Source organism: Mytilus californianus, unplaced genomic scaffold, assembly GCF_021869535.1.
Source record: "Mytilus californianus isolate M0D057914Y unplaced genomic scaffold, xbMytCali1.0.p SCAF_9, whole genome shotgun sequence".
Taxonomy (NCBI): domain Eukaryota; kingdom Metazoa; phylum Mollusca; class Bivalvia; order Mytilida; family Mytilidae; genus Mytilus; species Mytilus californianus.
In genome coordinates this window covers 57,588,428-57,611,216 of record NW_026262745.1, presented here as the reverse complement: position 1 = coordinate 57,611,216, position 22,789 = coordinate 57,588,428, and the positions used below count along the sequence as shown (strand labels likewise).

General features: G+C 32.2%; 1 protein-coding gene across 1 annotated transcript in view; it reads left to right on the top strand.

Annotated features, from left to right (window-relative positions):
* Positions 1 to 6,090: 6,090 nt before the first annotated feature.
* LOC127715964 (uncharacterized) overlaps positions 6,091 to 22,789 on the top strand; it is a 29,551-nt gene continuing 12,852 nt past the window's right edge. The window contains exons 1-6 of the mRNA XM_052222067.1: positions 6,091 to 6,250; positions 6,876 to 6,941; positions 8,079 to 8,288; positions 8,517 to 8,681; positions 9,661 to 9,732; positions 14,022 to 14,118. Coding sequence (XP_052078027.1) covers positions 8,123 to 8,288; positions 8,517 to 8,681; positions 9,661 to 9,732; positions 14,022 to 14,118 — 500 coding nt within the window. The 5' untranslated portion in view covers positions 6,091 to 6,250; positions 6,876 to 6,941; positions 8,079 to 8,122. The remainder of the gene's footprint in view (positions 6,251 to 6,875; positions 6,942 to 8,078; positions 8,289 to 8,516; positions 8,682 to 9,660; positions 9,733 to 14,021; positions 14,119 to 22,789) is intronic.

Sequence of the window (22,789 nt, the reverse complement as noted above, 5' to 3'; positions counted from 1 at the left end):
ATGTAAGAAAAAATTAAAATTGGTAAACGTTTTAAATAGTTTGTGGTAACGAAATCCCTGATTTAATTATGTACCAGTCATACATAAAATACTTTAATTGAAATTTAAAACGCGAATATAGATACGCACATAACGAACAAGTTGTGAAATATACACACCGTACGAAGGGCTAAAGGAAATTCCCATCCAAATAACAATCGGAAACGAAAAATGTAATGAACTTTAGTAAAGAGTTTCCCGTGTGAAAATAAAATATCTAATTCTAGAAAAAGACACTTAATGTTGTTTGTATTAGTTTTATTCAAAAGCAGTTCCTTTTGGAAAATTTCAGAATAAAGAATATTCTTGATTATTTAAAGCAAAATATCATCAAAGTAATGGTAGGTGTTTTTTGTTTTTTTTTAGATTTATCAATTAAATGTAATTTAGACGGGTATTTACTGAGTTTAGCCTTACATTTTGTTTTATACCAATACGGGAAAACAGGAAATAGAACTAATATTATAATAAAAAGTAAAATAAAAATAAAGTCCTTTATAAAATTGCAAAATCAAGATTTCAAACACATCAAACGAATGGAAAACAACTGTCATATTCCTGACTTGGTACAGGCATTTCCTAATGTAGAAAATGGGTGATCAAACCTGTTTTTAAAGCTTGCTAAACCTCTCACTTGTATGACAGTCGCATCCAATTCCATTATGTTGACATATATATTCATTTTATATCATATTGTTAATTGTCCTTTTTTAATTTTTGATATTGAAACTTTTTGTCTGTATCATTCCTCTCAGCTCATCATAAAATAGCATACATTAGAAAATCCTAGTGACATCAAATTATTGACTATGTCTCATTCATTATCAATAAAATCATAATAACTGGACCGACATTGATACTTTATGAAGTCCTCTTAAGAATTTGAGTTGAATTAATGAAAAACCGAATTTAATCCAACCACACCAATACAATCTGATAACTCGATTACCAGATACATATATTACATCGGTAGAGTTAATCGTAATCTGCGCAATTCAATATGCAGCTTTACATATTTTGGAAAAAAAAATGTTGATGTTCTGACTTGCAGTTGATATTGCATGAATTGTACAGCACCAATTTAAAAGAAAAAAACCCATGATACTCGGTACGGCTTTTCTCTTGTATTTCATAATTCTTACTTGGATTATAAGCGCATGTTTGCATGCAGTGACGTTTTCTATGTTACACTTTTTCATTTAACGGCAAATGGTAAGTACTTCATGAAATTTACAGACGAAAAAAGATAAATAATTATTTTCCAAAGATTATTCTGCCAAATCATGAAGGCCAGACTTCAAGGCGAAAAAAAAATGATTTGCCCTTTAGAATGTGTTATATACAAATATGCATATTTTTATTTCCGGTCAGATGTTTTCTTTTCACAGGTTCAGTAATATTACCTATTTTACTATGCTAAATTACGTTGACAATTAAAATCTATAATGAAGAAATGTGGATTAAATGTTTGTTAACAACACTGACGAGTAAAAGCTATTGTGTTTCGCATACAATATTTTAAATTAAAATTATACTTACAAGTGGTTGTGCAAATAGAATAACTACCTTTTGAAATAGTTTAAAGATCTACAATGCAATATTGATGTATAAATTTTACAGAAGAACACCACGCAGAGATATTTTATTTACTTAACGTTATGTAATCCATGATTTAATGAAAAAAGTTAAGATGTTACATAACGGGAACGCACAAACACGACATACCTATTGGTGCATAATTTAATTTTGATATTGATTTGCAATTCCTACTGATGACAGAAAAAACACTTATCAGGGATTTAAAACGTTCTTCACCTCTCTGGTAAACTCAATATTTTACTTCTCTTTGCATTCAATAAATACTAGGGTTGTCCTTTGAAAGATTTAACACTTTAGTTTGGTCAAATCACAATGTTTTGCCTTGAAGGACGTTAATAAATGATGACGACATAACAGTTTAATCTATAGAATACTATGTTGGCAAGGAAGTACATGTAATAGGTTTTAAAATAATTTTAAGCATTTAGCTAAAGTCGTCCGAGGATTCAGATACATTGGTAGACACAGACATGATGTTGAATCGCACTATTTTAAAAACTTGATATAGCTGCCAGCGGACTATCAGTACCCGAGAGTATCATTAGCTCAGTAGTCAGTACTTCAGTACTAACATGATTTATAACAAATCTTTTAAACATTATCCGTTTATAAATTTACAAATTGTATGTAAACTAAGTAGTTTTGTGCAATCTTTGTTTCTTAGAAAAAGCCTTTAATAAAATGAAAATTTCTCTTCAAATGTTCACGCATTTAAATTTGTTAATTAGATAACCTGCGTACTAGATGTCATTTGCAGTATCACTCTTTAACAATATAAATATAAACATGTTTCCTCTAAGATTTTGCTCTGTAGCATGTTTGATTTAATTGGATCTGGATTTTTTGGCGGAGGTAATCTTTGTACTTGTGTTGGCTTTCGAACTTTTTTTATCTGGGCGTCACTGGTTAGTCTTGTGTGGACAAAACGCGCGTCTTGCGTATTAAATTTTAAACCTGGTACCTTTTGTTAGCTATTATTCGTATGTTTCTCTGTCCTATATGTTCTTCCATTTATTTGTATTGTAGTCCTGTCATGTAATGTTGTCATTTTAATGTTATATTTAACATTGCCATAAAAGCGGGAGGTTTGGCTAGCCACAAAACCAGGTTCAACCCACAATTTTTTTCTTAAAATGTCCTGTACCAAGTCAGGAAAATGGCCATGGTTATATTATAGTTCTTTTCTGTGTGTGTAACATTTTAATGTTGTGTTTCTGTTGTGTCGTAGTTCTCCTCTTATATTTGATGTGTTTCCCTCAGTTTTAGTTTGTAACCCGGATTTGTTTTTTTTCTCAATCGATTTATGAATTTCGAATAGCGGTATACTACTGTTGCCTTTATTTACCCATAAAATGTATCTTTTATCAAATGTTAAATTTTCATTCCAACTCTGTCAAACTAAATTGGTTGATACATGTGTAATAAGGTATAACGTCCATGGGTAACGACGTAGCATTAATTTTACATTTTTTCCATCAAAGCAAAAAGAGAGAAAATAAAAACAACGTACGGAGTGTAAGAAACAGTTCAGCTTTTCGAACAAAAAAATAACATTAACTAAAGATAAAATTTACAGAAAATGACCGTAAAATAATAATTCAGATCGACACATTTTCTTGAGTGTTAACAACTTGTCAGTTGATACCCTAGTCCAACAGCAGTGACTTCGACCCAGTGGTTTTGAATACTCATCAGGAACCAGGCTTATGATTTTATACACTACACGCTACCTTCATCTACACAAGAGTGGTCAGAACGCTCCAATCAAGAAAAATAGAAGGTAAATCAAATAAACAGTTGAAAAGCATTGCCAAAAGAAATTATAAAAAAATTGGCGCAAAAATACACCCGAGATCATCATAGTATAGGGATTTATACCATTGTTGTAAGAATAATGCATCATTTTATAAGGTACATTTTCAGAAAATTACCGTATAAAAGATTTTGCATGCCAACGCAGGAGTGATGACTTTTTCTAGAAGGTTGTTGATACTCTCGATGGTAACGAATCATTTTCTATCTCGTCATTACAATGTAATTATTAGAATTCGTGCCTCTCTCTGAATGTACGTGACAAATGTACACAAAATCCAAAGGATGTGTACTGTTTTCTAATTTAAATTTGATTGATTGATTGATTGATTGATGGATTATTGATGTTTAACGCCAGTTTCAACTCGTTGGTAATATCTAAGCTGTCAATGTTTATAGCCGGAGGAAGCTGGAGTGTCTGAGAAACACCGACCTTCGGGAGGAACACTGACAATGCTAGTCAATATAGATTGGATTCAAACGCACCAGACACATGCTTGGTTTGAACTCACAACTGCAGTGTTGACAAGCTATAGCTATTGTAAAGTGTGTGGGTCACATTATTAGGTTCATTTATTCTTTTCATTCATAATTAGTAATTTTTAATTGTTTTCTCAGAAAGATTGATTATTATCATTTTATTACTAATTTTTCATTCATTAGATTTTTTATGACGTAACAAATCTCGCATTAGCATTCAAAATATGTTCTCCTTCTCAACCAATCAGAAAGCTCGATCAAAATCCCGAGGGAATTTAGCTCGTGCAGTGATTGTCATCTGGAAATCATTCCCAGGTCATAAGAGGGAACTTTCCACTATGTGCGCGATTTTTTTTAAGTGGTCTCGGTGAGGAATTTCGCGCTATTGTGTTACATTTAGTTTATTGAAGACAATTTGTCTTTGGCATTTTCTAGGCAAGAAGTCCCCCCTCTTATTTGATGTATATTTTGATTGACTAAAACTGGTTAGTTTTGGTCATGCTTTTCATTGAATATTTAAGCAGAAATGTTGAAGATGTACGTATTGAGACGTTGTTTGTTTATTTAGAATTGGTTCGCGGGTTAACTGAGTTAAATTATGAGCTGGGTTTTGAATAGTTTTTTGAACTGAACAAAAGTTGTCAGTTTGCGAATATCGAGATTCGATAAACTGTTCAGCTTGTCAGTTGTTTAGATTAAAGTTATTTATAGATTGCTTGAAAAAGATTAAACTTGGGGGTCGTTATTTGTTGACATTTTCGTAGGTGTCTCAAATCTATGACTTGAACTTAAAGACAGAAATTTAAAGTATAAAAACGTAAAGCGAGTTTTACATGCAAACCTTGGGCATAATGGCAGTGTGAGTCTTTAGATAAAAACATTTACATATGTGGTCCGAAAAATATAGAGCAAGGCTGAATTAGATACCATTGAATTACAAAATCATACATGTACTTGAGACGCAGCTGAATAATTTTGTCTTACAACAATTGTGTGTTGTTTAATAAAAGTTGTATTTCACTGAATTATTGTATTACAGATAAAAGCCTTGTCCCTGGCCTGAGTTAAGTTTTGTGATTAAAATTACTCCTTGTTACTCCCCTTTGTATAGGAAATTACCTAGACATCAACCTATTCCCCTTGAATATTAACTTTCATGGTTTGATAATTGGTACCTGTCTATTCTGTAATTTTTGTATGAAAGTTTGGGTTGCTGAAATGTGTTTTAGTCTTTCCTGTCTACAGACCGTTAATGCGTAAGCATTTTCAGAGACTTATTTTGTTTCAAATTTTCTTCAGTGACTTACCCGCTGTTATTATTTGAATATTTTGTATTCTTGTTATTTCACTGGCCTTGAAATTGAGAAGTAGTTTTCGAAAAGTCGGACTTTACGTTTGTTGTCCCATGCTTGAAACGACCACTATTATCAGGGCGGGCTAGTTACATTTAGTCCGTCGGTCTGTTCCACCTTTATTCATTGTTTAACCCCAAACTTATTTACATGTAGTAACTTTTACTCTGAGACTTACTATAAAGATAGATCGGGATTGTTCTTCATATTTGAGTTAGAAATAAATATACTGAGAGATATTCCATTTGAGATGCAGCTTGAAAATCCCGCACCCGGAGGTGGGCCTCAGCTGGCACATAAAAACGCAATATATATTTTTATGTAAAAAAATGTCAACATCTAGCTGCATTTTAAAATCGTCATGAATAATCAAATGAAACACATAATTCTCTTCCTGAGAATGAAAACAGATAATTAAAGATCTTTAAACGATAAAGCACTTTTTTCTCCAATAAATCTACGTTATTGTAGATGGTTAAGTTACTAAAGGAACGCCACATCATTTAAGTTTGTTGTATGCAACTGTTTTTCAATGCCACGGCCGAAGTTTTCTTTTTTTGGCTTTGAAAATAAAACTGTTAGAAGCCAATTGACTATAAAATATTTTTTGACCTGATATGTATCCGTGCAATATAACGAATACCCATGAGTAATCGAGTGGATTTGAATCTGTTTTATGCAAATAGTAACATTTGAAGCACAAACAGAATTTTTAAACCGTTGCTGAATATTTTTGCTTGCTTTACGTAGTCATCATTTTCTTTACCATGTTTACTACAAACGGTTGTATACTATATTGATAGGTTCCTACCCGTCTTCTGGTGAAATTGCAAATGTAAAGGCATGTGTAGGAAATTATAATGGAGGATGTTGTACTAGTTCTTATGACATCCAGGTTAAAAACTGTGACGATTTTTACATATACAACTTGAAACCTACTAGTGGATGCTACCACGCATACTGTTTCGGTGAGATAATGTTATTTTAGTTCTTTTAATCTAACTATTGTTCAAATAGTGTTTTAATAAAATTCTTTTCAGTAAATTTTGAACACCGAACAACAATAAAAAAGAAAATAAATATTAAAGCAATACACGTGGAAGACTTTGAAATAATTTAAGTCGACACCTGTTTAATAACGATGGTATCACCTCGGTAATCAATTTGAAATATACCATAGCAGTTATGAATCCTTAGAGGAAGGTATGAATTAACAACGAGTGCATCGACAGAGTAAGCGGTGTCTGCTTTGCATTAACTCAATATAAAAGGTCACGACGGGGAATTTGAGACAGCTGATTCATTTTCATGAGTAACGGGTAAATGTGAAAACACGATGTATTGCTAAAACTCATACTGACACAGCAATGCTATTTGAATCAATAGATTGATAATCAATCAGTAGCTAGCTCAGCATACATTTATCGTTATTCCTTGCACGATTTAATTCAGGAAACTCCTTCAACTACCATCCACATATACAACATGTACAATGTTGTTTGAATTTATTACAAAATTTGATAGTTCTACTGAAATCTATATTTATTTGTAACTTGTACAACGACTAGATAATGCTATTATTCATTTTCTTAGGTACTGAGGTGAAATGTCCAGTGGGAGAAACTTCGGATAATGGAGGGTTTACACCAGGATGTGAATGTACGTATAAAGTTTCTATGTGCTCCAATAAGTTCAATTTCCCTCTCTTTCATAAATATAACGAATAATGTGTATACGTGTACACATTAAAGTAATTTTTGTACAATCCAAATACTTTGAAAAAAATCAATAATACCAAGCTTATAAGTGTGCAAGCCAGACGCGTTTCGTCTACAAAAACCTTACTAGTGACGCTCGAATAAAAAAAGAAAAAAGGCCAATAACATACGAAGTTGAAATTCATTATGATCCCAAATTCCAAAAGGTTTTGTCAAATACATATAAAGTTATCAAGGTCTACCTAAGAAAAAGACTGAATATTAACAAAACAATAGCGATTAGAGTGTAATACTATACTTTAACCTTCTTCAGTCTGTGAGTTGTTCAATTGTCCGTCCGTCCGTTTGTCTGTCTCGTATTATCGAGTATAGTTAAAGTAGTTGACCATGAATTTTTGGTATCGCTAACTTGAAATTCAGTAAAAAGTAAAATTACAAAAATACCCTTATCAAATGGCATAATCAAAAGCTCAAACACACCAAACGAACGGAAAACAATTGTGATATTCCTGACTTAGTAAATGCAATGTTTATTATTGATAATAAAGAGCTGGTAAATCCGAAAAGTACAAACATTTTATCCGAAGTCTGACAAGGAATCAGAGCTTTGCATGATTGGGATATATTCCTTAATGGAAAAAAACAGCATATGTGGAAATGTACCATATTAAATGCTTAGTTTTAGGTTTCTTACATTGACGTTTTAGTCACTGGAAACTTGGTATATACATGTATTTTCATTTTGATTGGAACTTTAAAAACATATGTCAAATTACATTGTCAAACAAGATTTCGTGATTCATTGAATATGCTTATGTGTTAGTGAGGTAGTCATTGTGGCATATCGAAAAATAATGTTGCTTGAAATTTATCTTGTCTGACTTTACAAACTATCACAATGAGCTATGCGACAGCAATGCATTATAAAAGGATAATAGATTTGGTCAATGAAGGTAAAATTATAGAAAATTGAAATTAAACAATTTTTGTGCAACTTTAATAACAAAGAACAATTATATTCACATAATAATTCAGAATTAGAAAAGTTGAATAAAAAAGTTATATATTATTGTTTCAGTCGACCCATGTCATAACAGTAACTACGGGATACTCGTAGGGGAAATGAAACGGTCATCGAACTATACACTACAGACGAGTGACGTAGCGATAGAGGACAGTCGATTAACAACAGGATGGTACAGAATTGATAGTGTGACGGGAAATGACATAGTCAATGAAAGCGTTGGTATGATGCAGTGTGGAACTTTATATCCGCTTTGGATGGAAGGTGAATATTTTTGATACAATACTTGCGTCTGCCGACCGTTGTGTATACTTTTTTTAGCTATATAAATTATTTTCGACGTAGTTATATATTACGAAGAGAGAGTTTAAAATACATCTTAATTATTATTTTCATGTGAAGTTATGAAAATTTTAAAATCTTTATGACAAACTGGTATCTTATAACTATTCAGATTTAAGCTGGATCAACTTTGAAGCTCTTATATTTTAGGAACCCTACCAGATGTTTCTGACAAAACCGTTGACAGAAAAGTATGTCAATCAGGATTACACAGCAAATGTGATCAGAAGTATGATATTAAAGTTAGAAATTGTGGTAACTACAGGACCTATTATTTGACACAGTTGAATGTTGATAAATCGGCCTACTGCTTTGGTAAGATTGGTTTTTGTATACATGTATGGACTTTTTTTAATTTCTAATTTTCAATATCTAATTCAGCAGAAATCAATCGTCATGTTAGTTTATACAATGTTCAGGTTCAGAATACTAGTCAGTATATTTCAAACACACTAACGGGTACATACACATGCTAAAATATGTTGTGGAAGGATTTCCAACAATTGTAAATTTCTTATTCTTGTTTCAAAATTCAATCAGCAAATCAAAGCTTTATTGCATATAGTAGTTGTTTATGTAGTCTTTTGATTTTATGAGAGGTTTTACCTGCTAAGTTATTGTTCAATCACATCTCTAAGATGGTAATAAGTTTGGTCAAACATTAAAATCTGTTTTAACAAGTGTTCTTTTAGCCGTATTCTTAACATTGACATATAAAAGGGAGATTTAGCAAGCAATAAATCGAGTTCAACCCACCATATTCTTTCTTGAAATGACATGTATCAAGTCAGAAATATGGCAGTTATTATCTACAGTCCGTTTCTTTGTATGTTGACGTTTGTTTTTGTTGAAGTTCAATGTTCACGTATCAAGTAATTATCACTTTTATGATGTTACCTGGTATGACAAATTGTATTTTCTACCACGCATGTTACTACATTTTACTTCCAAAAATGTGTCGATGTTTCAGGCATTTGAAATAAAACGTTTGTTGAATTCTCCATTAAAAATAGTTGATGCGTTTAATATCATTTTTGATATTACACATTATTAATTAGAAATGTTACGGGAGAACATTACAATATTCCTTACAATGGAGTGCGGGTTAGAACAATTACTTTTGTTAATCCAGTTAAGATATAATGCAAAGCAAATAATCAGAAGAAATACATTATTATTAGTAATTTGTTATTGTCCAGTTTATTACGCCCAGAGGGCCGTCGACAGAGTTTCATATAAAAGGAGGACATGATGGGTGTAATCAAATTATTTTGTTATTCATCTGATATTTAAGGTACATTCCCTGATCCTGATCCTACAACCACCACACGAAGACCACCACCAGGAGACCACAATTCATCAAAAGGTATCGACATTTTATCATTGTTATTTTATATATCTTCGTGCCATTCAAATGAATTGTCTTGAATATGCTCTTAGAATGTAAAGTATTGATTTTTGGACCTTGATCAAAAAAGGTTTTATTCAAATCAATTCATGTTTGTTTAAGTAATTTAATCATATTTTTGTCAAATTGTCGCAAAATCTAGTCATTATTCTGACAAAGAAATACATTTACAATGCAAAAGACGAATATCGCAGGTTCAATGATGGCAAATTATCGGCATGCGGTCAACATGGATGTCCTTTAAAGCTATTGTGTCTCAGATTGGCAATCACTATACTGTAACCAGCCTGTGTGTGTGTAAAACACACCCACGTTTACTCCATGAAAACCAAGATCTGGTAGACAACCCGTAACATCGCAGCGTGAAAATATGTTTCAGTGTAATAACTGCGCTTGTGATAATCTATCCATTAAAAATCATTTCTCTTAATATTTTTTGTGTTTTCATAAAGCTAATGTTATGTCTTACTAGAGATTTCCAATAAAATGACATACGTACGTAACTCGACGTACGAACCTAAAAGGACTGGTTATTGGCAACCATTGAATTTGACTAAATACGTTGCTCAATTTCAAACAAAGTATTCCAAGACTTTCAAAATCACACACTGGAATATTCGTCCACATAATATAATTTTATAATGACAAAAAATGATAGAAATCTAGCATTTTTATTTATCACGTGGTTTTCTAGATTCCCGCCTTTATTTTCACTGACATAAGATCACGTATAAACACACGTATCCCATACCTATCATACGTACGATTTGAGTTATCTTTCATGGTTTTGAATATGACAGTTATTTTTTAATATTCTTTCCAGGTGAACACCCCTTTATACCTTTTTTCTGTCTTTCTTTATAGTTCTTCTATATAATATTCTTTTTATTATATTTGTTGCGGGGAAAATATTTAGAAGGATATTTTTCTGACAATTTCACAAATATCAAAACACAAGTTTGTCAGAATCTGTCTCTCTATAAAAGGAGAAAATTGAGATAAAACCATCGCTTCCGTTTAATTACTTAACAAAAGTATATTTCATTTATTACTTTATTTTTTTTTTCAAATTAAAATTCTGTATTTCCTAATCACAGGGCCCTTTTGGGCATTATAAAGTTTAACACGATCATTCACACTTTCATACTAATCTTTCTCACTCCGCTCGCTCTGATTATGTTAATCAGATACAGTACATTAGAACATACATATTATAAAATGTATTTATAAAAAAATCTCTATATACACAGTTTTTTTTTAGAACTAAGGTGTGTTCGATTAGGGATTGTTCTGTACTAATTTGTTAAACGGGAATGTTATCTCGGAGTCAAAATACATAAGACATTTCCAGACAATTTTTTTATGTATCTCTTAAAGTAAATTTACTTATAGTATTTTATTCATTTCATTGTTAAACAATTAAAAGGGGTTCATTGTACTGAATAAATCATTAACATGGACAACATAATAAAATAAGATATCGTTGCCAGACGTTGATCCAGGATTGTGATAAGGGGGGGGGGGTATAGGAGACGTTAAAAGTGGAACAAACAATTGAAGTATTAAAAGGATGTAAGACCATATATTTAAGGTTCGTTGCTTATGTATTTTACATATCCATATTCAGGACGAGAAGATGAATATTTACCAGACTTTGTACTATACCGCAGGAAGACATGTCATCCTACCCGGACAAATAAATTTGACCCCGGACCGACCAATCAGTGCTCTTAATCATAAATATTGCATGCTTGGCAGATAGGCAGCCAATCTTCGATTTGAAACGGGCGAGGATCGCGCCAAAGACTTCCAGCGCTCGAGCAGTGGTATAGCTTTGATTGACACAATGAGGCAACCGTCTCACCAAATGTTTTAGCATAAAACAAGAGAGATACAGAGAATTGTATACCATATAGATCATAGTAAAAGTATACTGAGTGACCACTGTTCAAAACGTTGACTGCTTTATTCTTTACTCAATCATTCATCATTATTAACGTCTTGAAAAATTTCTTTCATAAAATGAACAAGGTAGATGCAAATATATTTTTTTAAGTAAAAGACAAAGCTTACTTCGCAAAAAACTGATTCAAACAAGAGGTCATAACTATGAAACTGATATGACGCTTGATTTTTTTATAAACGAACTTGTTACTTTTGGTGGACAAAGTTTTCAACAGACACTTAGCATTCCTACATTTTATGTAGTAATCTTCTACCTTGGGATATATTAGCAAGACTTCATAGTTTACCCCGTTATTATCATCCATACATTTTGACAAGATATAAACGTATAAAGTTAAAAGACAAGGTGTATCTTAAACTTAATATCCCTAAATCTGTACAAAAGCATTATAGAGGAGCCCATACATATAATTCTGTCAATTATTTTTGTTTTTATCAGGACCTGAATGCTGAAAATTAAATCTTTAATCAGCAGTTTTATTGAAATATACTTATTAAATGCGCACTAGGAATTTTATTTTAGGATGAAGTTGCAGATATCTGGATTTTTCATAGACAGGATCATTTTGCCAGTGTGTGACCAATAAAGAGTATGATCACCTACACCTTTTTTCCGATTCGTATTTACAATTAACCGTCCACTCCCTATTGGCATTGACGTCTTTTAACCAAGCGAGGCTTTGACTGCCAAGATTCAGAAATAAGATTCAAGTTACGCTACTATCGATTGATTAATAATTGATTGCTTAACGTCCAGTGGCAAATATTTCATGCATAATAAAACGTGCAGTGAGCTTGGCATTCTCTCAACTAGACGCAAGTGATTAAACGTCCCCCCTTTGCTTTGACCGGACGGGACTGAGTACTTGTACATCCTGCACAATCAAACAAACTCTCCACTTTTGCAACGATTAAACTATACCGAAAGGAACAAGACCAATATAGTGACCATATTTCTATTCCCCCGATCACCTTTGAGGGGTTTAATACTGTCGAGGCGAGCGCGCGACAAAAGAAACAAATATGAATATGGAAGATACATATACATGTACGTGTATTAATTTAAACATTTGCAACAAGAATGTGTGGCCTTTAGATACCGTGCCCCTATACATGATCACATTTCCATGCCATGGTCAGTGCACTAATTAATCCGGTTAAACTCTAATTTGGTACATAAGTTTTAACGTTTTACAATGTTTTATATTTTGAACATAAAACTAAAATTATCATCCTACTTAACAAAACTTCAAGCAAATATTCCGTTCATATCCGTTTTTCATACGTATTTGTATAAGTTAAACGCCATACATTTTAGAAAAACAATTTAAGAGCAATGACGTTAAATTACGTATACTTTTGTATGGGATCTTCTTATAATCCATGCTTCATTATAATTAAAGACAAGCTATAAAAAAAACTGATTCAGTAAAGTGTAATCATATTTTTTCTTGAGGAAGCGTCCTCATAAATTCGATTTGATAAAATTCTACGGAAAGGTGAAAAAGCGCTATCAGAAAAATGCATCAGAGATCTGAATTTTACTTTTGGAAAAAGTATCTTGAAATAAAATATAGAAGTATGCAGAAAAAGAAGCAAGTCGTGCACACCTTTTACTTTCCGGCGTGTTTGAAACTCTTGTTTAATCTTATAACTTTTAAATCAAAAATTAGAATATGATCTCGCTTCAGATTCCATTATTTTTATTTTTTTAAACTTAATTTTGATTTAGAAGCTTTAAGAATTCATCGGTTAGGAGATAAATACATGGGTCAAGTGAAATGACGAAGTAATGATCGGTGCATTTGATTACCGGTTACTGACCTATATATTCCTTTTAAAGGTTGTTGTATAAGAAATCATCTCAAATATAATAAAAAAATATGTAAAAAATTAAAATAGTAGTTTGTGCTAATTTTTAAATAGCATCTATTCCAACCAAGTATTGTATTCAACGAGCCAAAAATTCGTGCAGTGCATGCTCCCCTCCAACGTCCTTCACTGCAATAGGCCGAGATACGGTCAGATAGGTTGGTTATGTCGAGTAATGTCATTTTATTGGAAATCTCTAACAGGCCAAATGTATACCTTTGCGAAGGTTTGATCCTTTATCTCACGATACTTATCGTAGCATTAGGCATTTTACAAAAACTTGGGGATGATAAACTTTTTTCTTTACGTATTGTACAAATAGTTTTTACTTTGATTTAATTTGATTTGGAAATGAATACTGTATCTTTTGGAATGATATTTTTAACATGAATTTCCCTGTGCTTTATTAGATGATGAGAATGACAAAGATGACAAGCCCTACATATGGGTCATTGTTGCTTTGCTTGCAGTACTTTCCACAATATTGCAGGCTATACTTCTTGTAAAGTGAGTGTTAGATAAATATAGAAAAGGCCATATCCCAAAACACATTAATAAACCAGTGTAACATAGATGTAAAAAAAAAAACACACAAATTTTTAAAGTTAACGCTATGAGTCAAACAGATTAAGTAAGTGCGAAGTATGAATTTATATACTAGAATTTTCATCCATCAGTTCGCTATATAATAGTTGTATTAATACTTTAAAGATATTTTAATGTTCTGATAGCTTGTGACGTTAGTTGTTTTCATTCAATAATATACGTATGACATAAAAGTGAAGTTTATGCCATGAAAATGAGCTAACAGCTCTGTGTATAGATGTACAATTTCAAAATTTGTTTTTGAATGTTTACATGAGCAGTCACTGGATTCCCTCCAATGTAATATATATCGGAATGTATTGAACATTTCTTTGTCACAGATTTGTACATTTATATTTCCCTCAGGCAAACAGATTTGTACCTTTATTTTCTCCTCATACAAAGTTTACCTTTGATTGATATAGCTATCATTTTAGGTCAAATTTGGTCATATAGTTCTTCAACTGTTTCATTTCTTATACATCCTTTTTTTTTGAATATTCGGCTTAAAGTGTTCCTGATTAAGGTAAATCAACAAAAGTGCTTCGAATGTATGATCTAATAAAGTGTTGTTTTCATTTTGTAAATACAAAACGTTGTGCCATTTTATACAAACTGATTGTGATTGATATCTATTCTACTTAAATCACATATCGCTTTCGGTCTTGGTCATGTACAACAATGCATTTCTGTTTGTGTCGTTGTGAAATATTGTACTATGTCCACATCAAAGAATAAAATGCAGACATGTTAATATAGAAGTAAATATCAACAAATTCCTGTAACTTAAATTAATATGTATTTTTTCAGATTCAATTAGATGTTAGGCTTTTTATAAATAGTCAGTGTGATATATAAGTTATTATTAAGGAAATTGACCAAATGAAATTTAGAATTAATGCAGAATTTTATTGCCATTAAATATGGATTGACACACATTCATTCCTGGTAGTCAAACAATGAAGTCTGGTATAACTTAAAAAAACAGTTTGTAATTTAGATAAAGTTATTAAAATTTAGTATTAAAGAAATAATTGGGAGAAGCTTCTATTCTCTTCTGTGATGCACTGAAAACGCGATATTTAGTTTTCCTAGTTCTGTTATGTTCCTGCATTTTCATTAGAATTTAAATAAAAGTGTATCGACATACCAAAGTTGAAAAACTCGTAGTTATTTTGACAGAGTTAAAAACCTTAAAGGGTATATTCAGTTTTAGTATTTATATAAAATATCATATACAACAAAACGTTTCAATCCAAGTGGATTGAACCACATTTTTAGTAGCATCTAGCCCAATACACATAGTTCAACGACCGTAAATAGGATGGAACATCTTGACAATATAAACATGTTTTTATTTATGGAAATGCCTGTCACATACAGAAACGGAGAGCGTAACTTTGTCTTTGAATCATGTGCTCTGTATGCACAATTAAACATTCGATAACAGCTGAACAAAATAAAATCCCTGCTTAAATGCACATGTTTGTTAAAGTAAGCAAATATCCTGTTCAATCAAAAAACAAATGGTTCTTTTTTTACTGAAGAAACTAATTAGACGACTTAACCGGGTTTCATTAATGATGACTGTCAAATAGGAGTCAAGCAATATATTCCAATGTAGACTGACATATTATCGCAGGATCATAAAAAGTTACACGAAAAAAGTAAAAATTTCTCTGCATAGAAAGGGAAGTCATTACCATTATCCAGATCAGACAAACAAGTAATATATATGTAGTACTGCTATTTTCACTTTATGGTCATCATTAAAAAGATGTACATGTATAAGCTTATACAGGTTTGAAAGCATGACTGGGTTATTTTAATAAACATTTTGTTAAACTGTTTTGTTTATTTAGTTATCAGATTGTTAAAATATTTGCATATCTGTAATGATAGACATACACAGATGATATATATATCGCTTAAAATGTACAGTTTACATTCATCTTTAAAGATGGACATACAACATGTATTATAAACATTTTACCAGATGTAGAGTCAGTTTATATGGATCTCAACAGATGTACAGTTTATATACATCTTTACACAAGAAAAATGTATATATATCTTTACAAATGTACAGTTTATATGATACTGGTTATGTTCTTCTCATATATTTTATGATGGTATGATACTATACCCCTTACGGGAGGGATTGTACTTGATTTTCATATGATGAAGACATAATCTTTCAATCAGTTTAATTGAGGTCTGGAGCTGGCATGTCAGTAACTGCTAGTAGTCCTTTGTTCATTTATGTATCATTGTCATTTTGCTTAGTTTCTTTTGTTACCTATTCTGACATCGGACTCGTACTTCTTTTTAACTGAGTTTTACTGTGCGTATTGCTATGTGTTTCTTTATTCTACATTGGCTAGAGGTATAGAGGGAGGGTTGAGATCTCACAAAACATGTTAAACCCCGCCGCATTTTTGCGCCTGTCCTAAGTCAGGAGCCTCTGGCCTTTGTTAGTCTTGTATGTTTTTTTAATTTTAGTTCATTTATATGTTTTTGAGTTTGGTGTGACGTCCATTTTCACTGAACTAGTACACAATTTTGTTAAGGGGCAAGCTGAGGACCACCTCCGGGTGCGGGATTTTCTCGCTGCGTTGAAGACCCATTGATGGCCTTCGGCTGTTGTCTGCTCTTTGGTCGGGTTGTTGTCTCTTTGACATATTCCCTATTTCCATTCTCAACTATATAGTTTATATGCATCTTTAAAAATGTACAGTTTATATACATCTTTACACATGTACAGTTTATATACATCTTTACAAATGTACAGTTTATATACATCTTTACAAATATACCGTTTATATACATCTTTACAAATGTACAGTTTATATACATCTTTACAAATGTATTATCCTATTATAAGCTGTGCTCCTGAACTGTCTGCATGCTTTGTATCGATCTGATGAGTTACGCCCTTTTCAAATAATTTTTATAGTTTGTTCTGTTTGTACTGTTACACCACTCCTAGGTTAAGGGAGGGTTTGGCGCCAGTAAACTAGTTTAACCCCGCCACATTCTTTATGTGCCTGTCCCAAGTCAGGAGCCTATAGTTCAGTGGTTGTCGTTGCATGGTTCATGTCGGTCATGTTTATTTTTCGTTAATTGTTTTGTTATAAATAGTGCCGTTAGTTTTCTCAATTGAATTGTTTCATATTTTTCATGTCGGGGCCTTATGTAACCGACTATACGGTATGGATTTTTCTCATTGTTGAAGGTCGTTGCCTATAATTTCTTACATCCACTTTGAACTTTGGTGGATAGTTGTCTCATTGGCAATCATACTACATCTCCTTTTTTTTATATACAGGTGACATACTAATCTCCGGTTGGTTGCAAACACTTACTGTAAAATCAGTGCGTGTCATTTAGTTTACATACCATGAACAACTTAATTTAGCGAAAACGTGACAGATCTCTTTCATACGTATAAATGTTTATTTACCCTTTAAATGACTGGTATTACTATGAACTATATGCGATAATCGAAAGACAATGAAAAAGTTATTGACAATATTCTAATCTGTTGTGTGGTGCGATTAAATACTCTGAGCCATTAGAGGGTTCACATTACCGCTCTACATGTATCATTCCAATCCAAGTATCTGTGTTTAGTAAGTTTATAAGAATCTTATTATTAAACACCCTATATAATGCAATAATGCAATAATGCAGTTCGTTTAACGAAAATTGATTTTTAAATCTATTTCAGTTATTTGGTGAATAATATAAAAATTGAATCAATTTAAAACATTCCCAAAATAGCAAATGATTATCTTGAAAATATTTAAGATCTCCCCCATCCCTGGAAGCTCAACCAAATACTATATGTCCAGGTTCGGCCATGTTTCATGCATACTTAATACTTAATACATTTGTAAAAAATAATAAAAAATCCATAACTAAATGAGCATAACACTGAACCTAGATATAATGCAATATCATTTGAACTGAAGACGAACAGAGGTAAAAAACCTAAATACTTTGTGATGTAATCGTAACCATTGTAACAATCAGTCCAATGAATTTCCGCTCTATTTCCTCCTAATGTAAATAATGATATATCAATTGTAGCCTTTGCAAGAGGTAAATACGAGGATAGATCGACCTAATAGAAGTATATTAATTTCATGGAGGCTAGCATGTCCCTTACTGTATATATGACTGGTATATTGGACGAGCAAAGATCAGTATTGTATTGGTTGGAGAATGATGTATGGCAATACCTTTATCATTTGGAAGAGACTTAAATGTCCCTTATCACTAGCATCTTGGATGATTTTGGAAAGAGACCTGCATGCCCTTGCTAGTGGCATGTTAGTTGAGTAAAAATGGTTTAGATTAGAGACGATAATGGCCGTTAAAACAAGCAAATAAGATGTAAAAAATAGCCTACCTAGAGCAAAAAGGATATGCCAAAATATTATTCTTGGTTAGAGACTGGTATCTCCCCTACTGGCACTCTGAATGATATATTGTTGTTTTAAAAGACTAATATATCCATACCATTAGCAATTCGACATAGAAAATATTTGTTTTGGTAAGGGATTAGAATATCTTTTTGTGATAAAACTGAAATTTTTACAATTATAAAACTGGTATCATTCTTTTAAATTATCTAAATCAGTAATCTAAGATCATGAAGATGAAAAGGTCTTTTCTATATTTATTTTCATCTTGAAGGTCAGTCTTCCCCCTTTTGTAGGATTTCAGTGAAATTTCTAAATGAATATTTAAGAAAAATGTTTCAGTCGGCAAATATTGATTTCTGTTTATCCCAGTATCTTTAGCTCTAGTCGTAAGAGTGTCATGACATTATCTTCCTGTTTAACTAAATAGCATTATGCCATTATGTACCCAATTTCCTTAGCTGTACATAATTGTCAATTGTCATTAAAATGAAATCATGAATTCAAACTTTGTTACTCAGTATCATTTATATATACATAAAATTGAGAATGGAAATGGGGAATGTGTCAAAGAGACAACAACCCGACCATAGAACAGACAACAGCAGAAGGTCACCAACAGGTCTTCAATGCAGCGAGAAATTCCCGCACCCGGAGGCGTCCTTCAGCTGGCCCCTAAACAAATATATATACTAGTTCAGTGATAATGAACGCCATACTAAATTCCAAATTGTACACAAGAAACTAAAATTAAAAATAATACAAGACTGACAAAGGCTAGAGGCTCCTGACTTGGGACAGGCGCAAAAATGCGGCGGGGTTAAACATGTTTATGAGATCTCAACCCTCCCCCTATACCTCTAGCCAATGTAGAAAAGTAAACGCATAACAATACGCACATTAAAATTCAGTTCAAGAGAAGTCCGAGTCTGATGTCAGAAGATGTAACCAAAGAAAATAAACAAAATGACAATAATACATAAATAACAACAGACTACTAGCAGTTAACTGACATGCCAGCTCCAGACTTCAATTAAACTGATTGAAAGATTATGTCTTCATCATATGAATATCAGGCACAATCCTTCCCGTTAGGGGTTTAGTATCATACCATCATAACATATATGAGAAGAACATAACCCGTGTCATGCCAACAACTGGTTTTTAAATAAATGTGTTTAGTGCCGATGCAAAGACCCTATAAGTGAATGTATATATATATATATATATATGTATTTATATCTAAATTCAAACCTGTCAAATGTGGAAAAAATTTCACTACATTGTTTACAAATTGCAGAAAGGATATATTTTAAAAGTTAAAATGTATCAAGTCCAGTCTAACTTATAAAGGGAGCAACCATTTAACTTCAAGGGGAGGGCTGGGGGTGGGGGGTATGGTTTTTTTCAAAATTTAACGCTATAAGGTATGGGGAAAATCTGGATTCAGAATATTTTTTATGTCATCTACTTGACCACAATATTTTTTTTCATCAAAATGGGGATCAGAATATTTTTTTTGGAAAAAACCATATCCCCTCCCCCCTTTTGAAGTTAAATGGTCGTTCCTTGAATAAGCAACGTTGAAGTTTGAGTAAAATTGTATGTTCTAAGGCGCCAACTGTATTCACTTCCTCTACCTGTAGAGGGGGGGAGGGAGACTTTTTATGTTTTATATTTTTGAGGATTGACTTAGGAATTTATTATCATGTAAGGTATTTTATTGAACTTTTCGAGATTTGATCTCTCGTTTCTTTGACTTTTAGGTTCTTGTCTAATAAACTACGGTTTTTTTTTGTAATCATATTGCTAGCAGAGGCATATGATGTGCAAAGTTATAAGAATGATGCAATAGGAAGTACAGCATATTGTCGTCAGGATTACAAATAACGTAAAAATATTTTGACGAATAAACCCTGACACACAAAAAAACAGCTAAAGAAATCATTGTATATTTAAACAAAAGATATTCAAAGATGCTTTGTATGATTTTATTTTTTTTTGAAAAAAAAAAAACATGTAAAATCAATACCTGTTTTAAAGTACTATTACAGTATATACAATGAACATGTATTTAATGTAGAATTAAGTCAGCTGATCAAGTGCAACAAGGAAGTTACAAAAGCGTTCATGCATAATGATTTAAAATGAAGTCGGAATTGCTCTCATAACTGTTTACAAAATGAAAATAAAATTCTGTCTATCGATTTTATGCTTTGGAATACTGACAATTTCGGTAAAAGGTGAGAGCTTATACCTGATATATTTGTAAATGTAGAACAACAATTTTCCTGATCAAGGTAAAACCGGAAAGGCGCTTCTGACGCACAAAATTTAGATGTGGCTCATTTTTCAATATAGTTTATTCACTTAAATAAAAAAAAAGATATATAGAAGGTATTTTTGAATGAGATAGCATCCAAACTTCGTACAAATAATGAACCCACTATTCAGCCCAATTACAGAACTCTAACACAAGGTTCAAAAGTGCATTTACCTTCGATGGAGGTCTTTTATAAAAGAAAGTTTCCTGTGGAAATTTAACTAAAAATCTTTTATTTTCTTAAAGTCTTATTTTCAATACTGAATATTAGATATATCAATATTATAAAAAAGAAAGATATGTACGTGAGCTTATTTGTGAAATTGAACAGGAAAAAGAAGTCGCGAAATCTTTTTTGTCAATGTATGACAAAAATTGAATTCTAAAATGTACAAAGAATATACGAAAATAAACAAAATTCCATAATATTTTGCCAGAAGTATATTTGAAATGTTATTTTTCTGAAACAATAATGAAAACAAACCCCTGATTTGGAAATATGAATTTAAATGCATAGCCTAGGAAATAGCAAGAGGGGTCACGAAATATTAACGGAAAGTTGAAAGGGAAAAAACGACCAAATAGTATCCTACCTTCGATCATATTTGTCGTATTTAAAGCTTTATACAAAAATTTGACTTTTCCATTGTAAACATTATATCAAAGTATATGTATTTTTATGGTTATTGTGAAGAGTGAAATATGAAGAAATCATGGTATTTTTGCTGTCATTCCATGTTCAATGGCTTATGTATTTTTTACCAAAATTATTCCTGAAACTAAAAACACAGAGATTGGCTTTGTTTAATAACTTATTTGATATGGTACTCTGCCTTTGTGCAAGGGTTTCTTACGAGAAAAAAAGATGTTAGGATTATTCTCGAAATTTATATTTCACTATACAAATGATGTTCTTTCACTGAGAAAAGCAAAATTTTGGCTACTCTGTTGATCTTGTTTATACCTACGACAACCGTAATAAGTTTTACGACCAACTTTCCCGTTGCATATATTCTTTTTTTTTCGAGGCACATTCTAGCTGCACTTCCATACGAATAGAAATTGATAATGGAAATGGGGAATGTGTTTAAGAGACAGCAACCCGACTAAAGAGCAGAAAACAGCCCCATTCCATCAATGGGTTTTCAACGCAGCGAGAAAATCCAGCACAGCTTCAGCTGACCTCTAAACAATAACGTATAATTAAGCCTTAGATGCATGATTGTTTTATTAGTTGTTATTGGCATTGAACTAGTTGCCAGTAACTGCAAGTACTCTAAGATCTGTATTTATTGTCTTTTTGTTATGAGGATGCGTAATTACCCTGCCATGTCCTGCCTGCGTTTCTTTTTCCTGCTTTGTATTGATCTGATGAGTTAAGCCCTTTTCAACTGATTTTTATAGTTTGTTCTTATGTTGTACTTTTACACCACTGTCCCAGGTAAGGGGGAGGGTTCGGCGCCAACAAACTAGTTTAACCCCGCCACATTCTGTATGTGCCTGTTTCAAGTCAGGAGCCTGTAATTCATTGGTTGTCATTTGTTGCTGTATATTATATTAGTTTTTCGTCATTGTTTTGTACATAAATCAGGCCGTTAGTTTTCTCGTTTGAGTTGTTTTACATTTGTCATTTCAGACTTTTATAGCTGATTTTGTGGTATGGGTTTTGCTCATTGTTGAATGCCGTACGGTGACGTATAGTTGTAAACCTCTATGTCATTTGGTCTGTGGTGGAGAGTTGTCTCAATGGCAATCATACCACATCTTCTCATTATTATAGTTCACCGAAATGGACGCCACACTAAACTCCGAAACATATAATGAACAAAAATTCAAGAAAAAA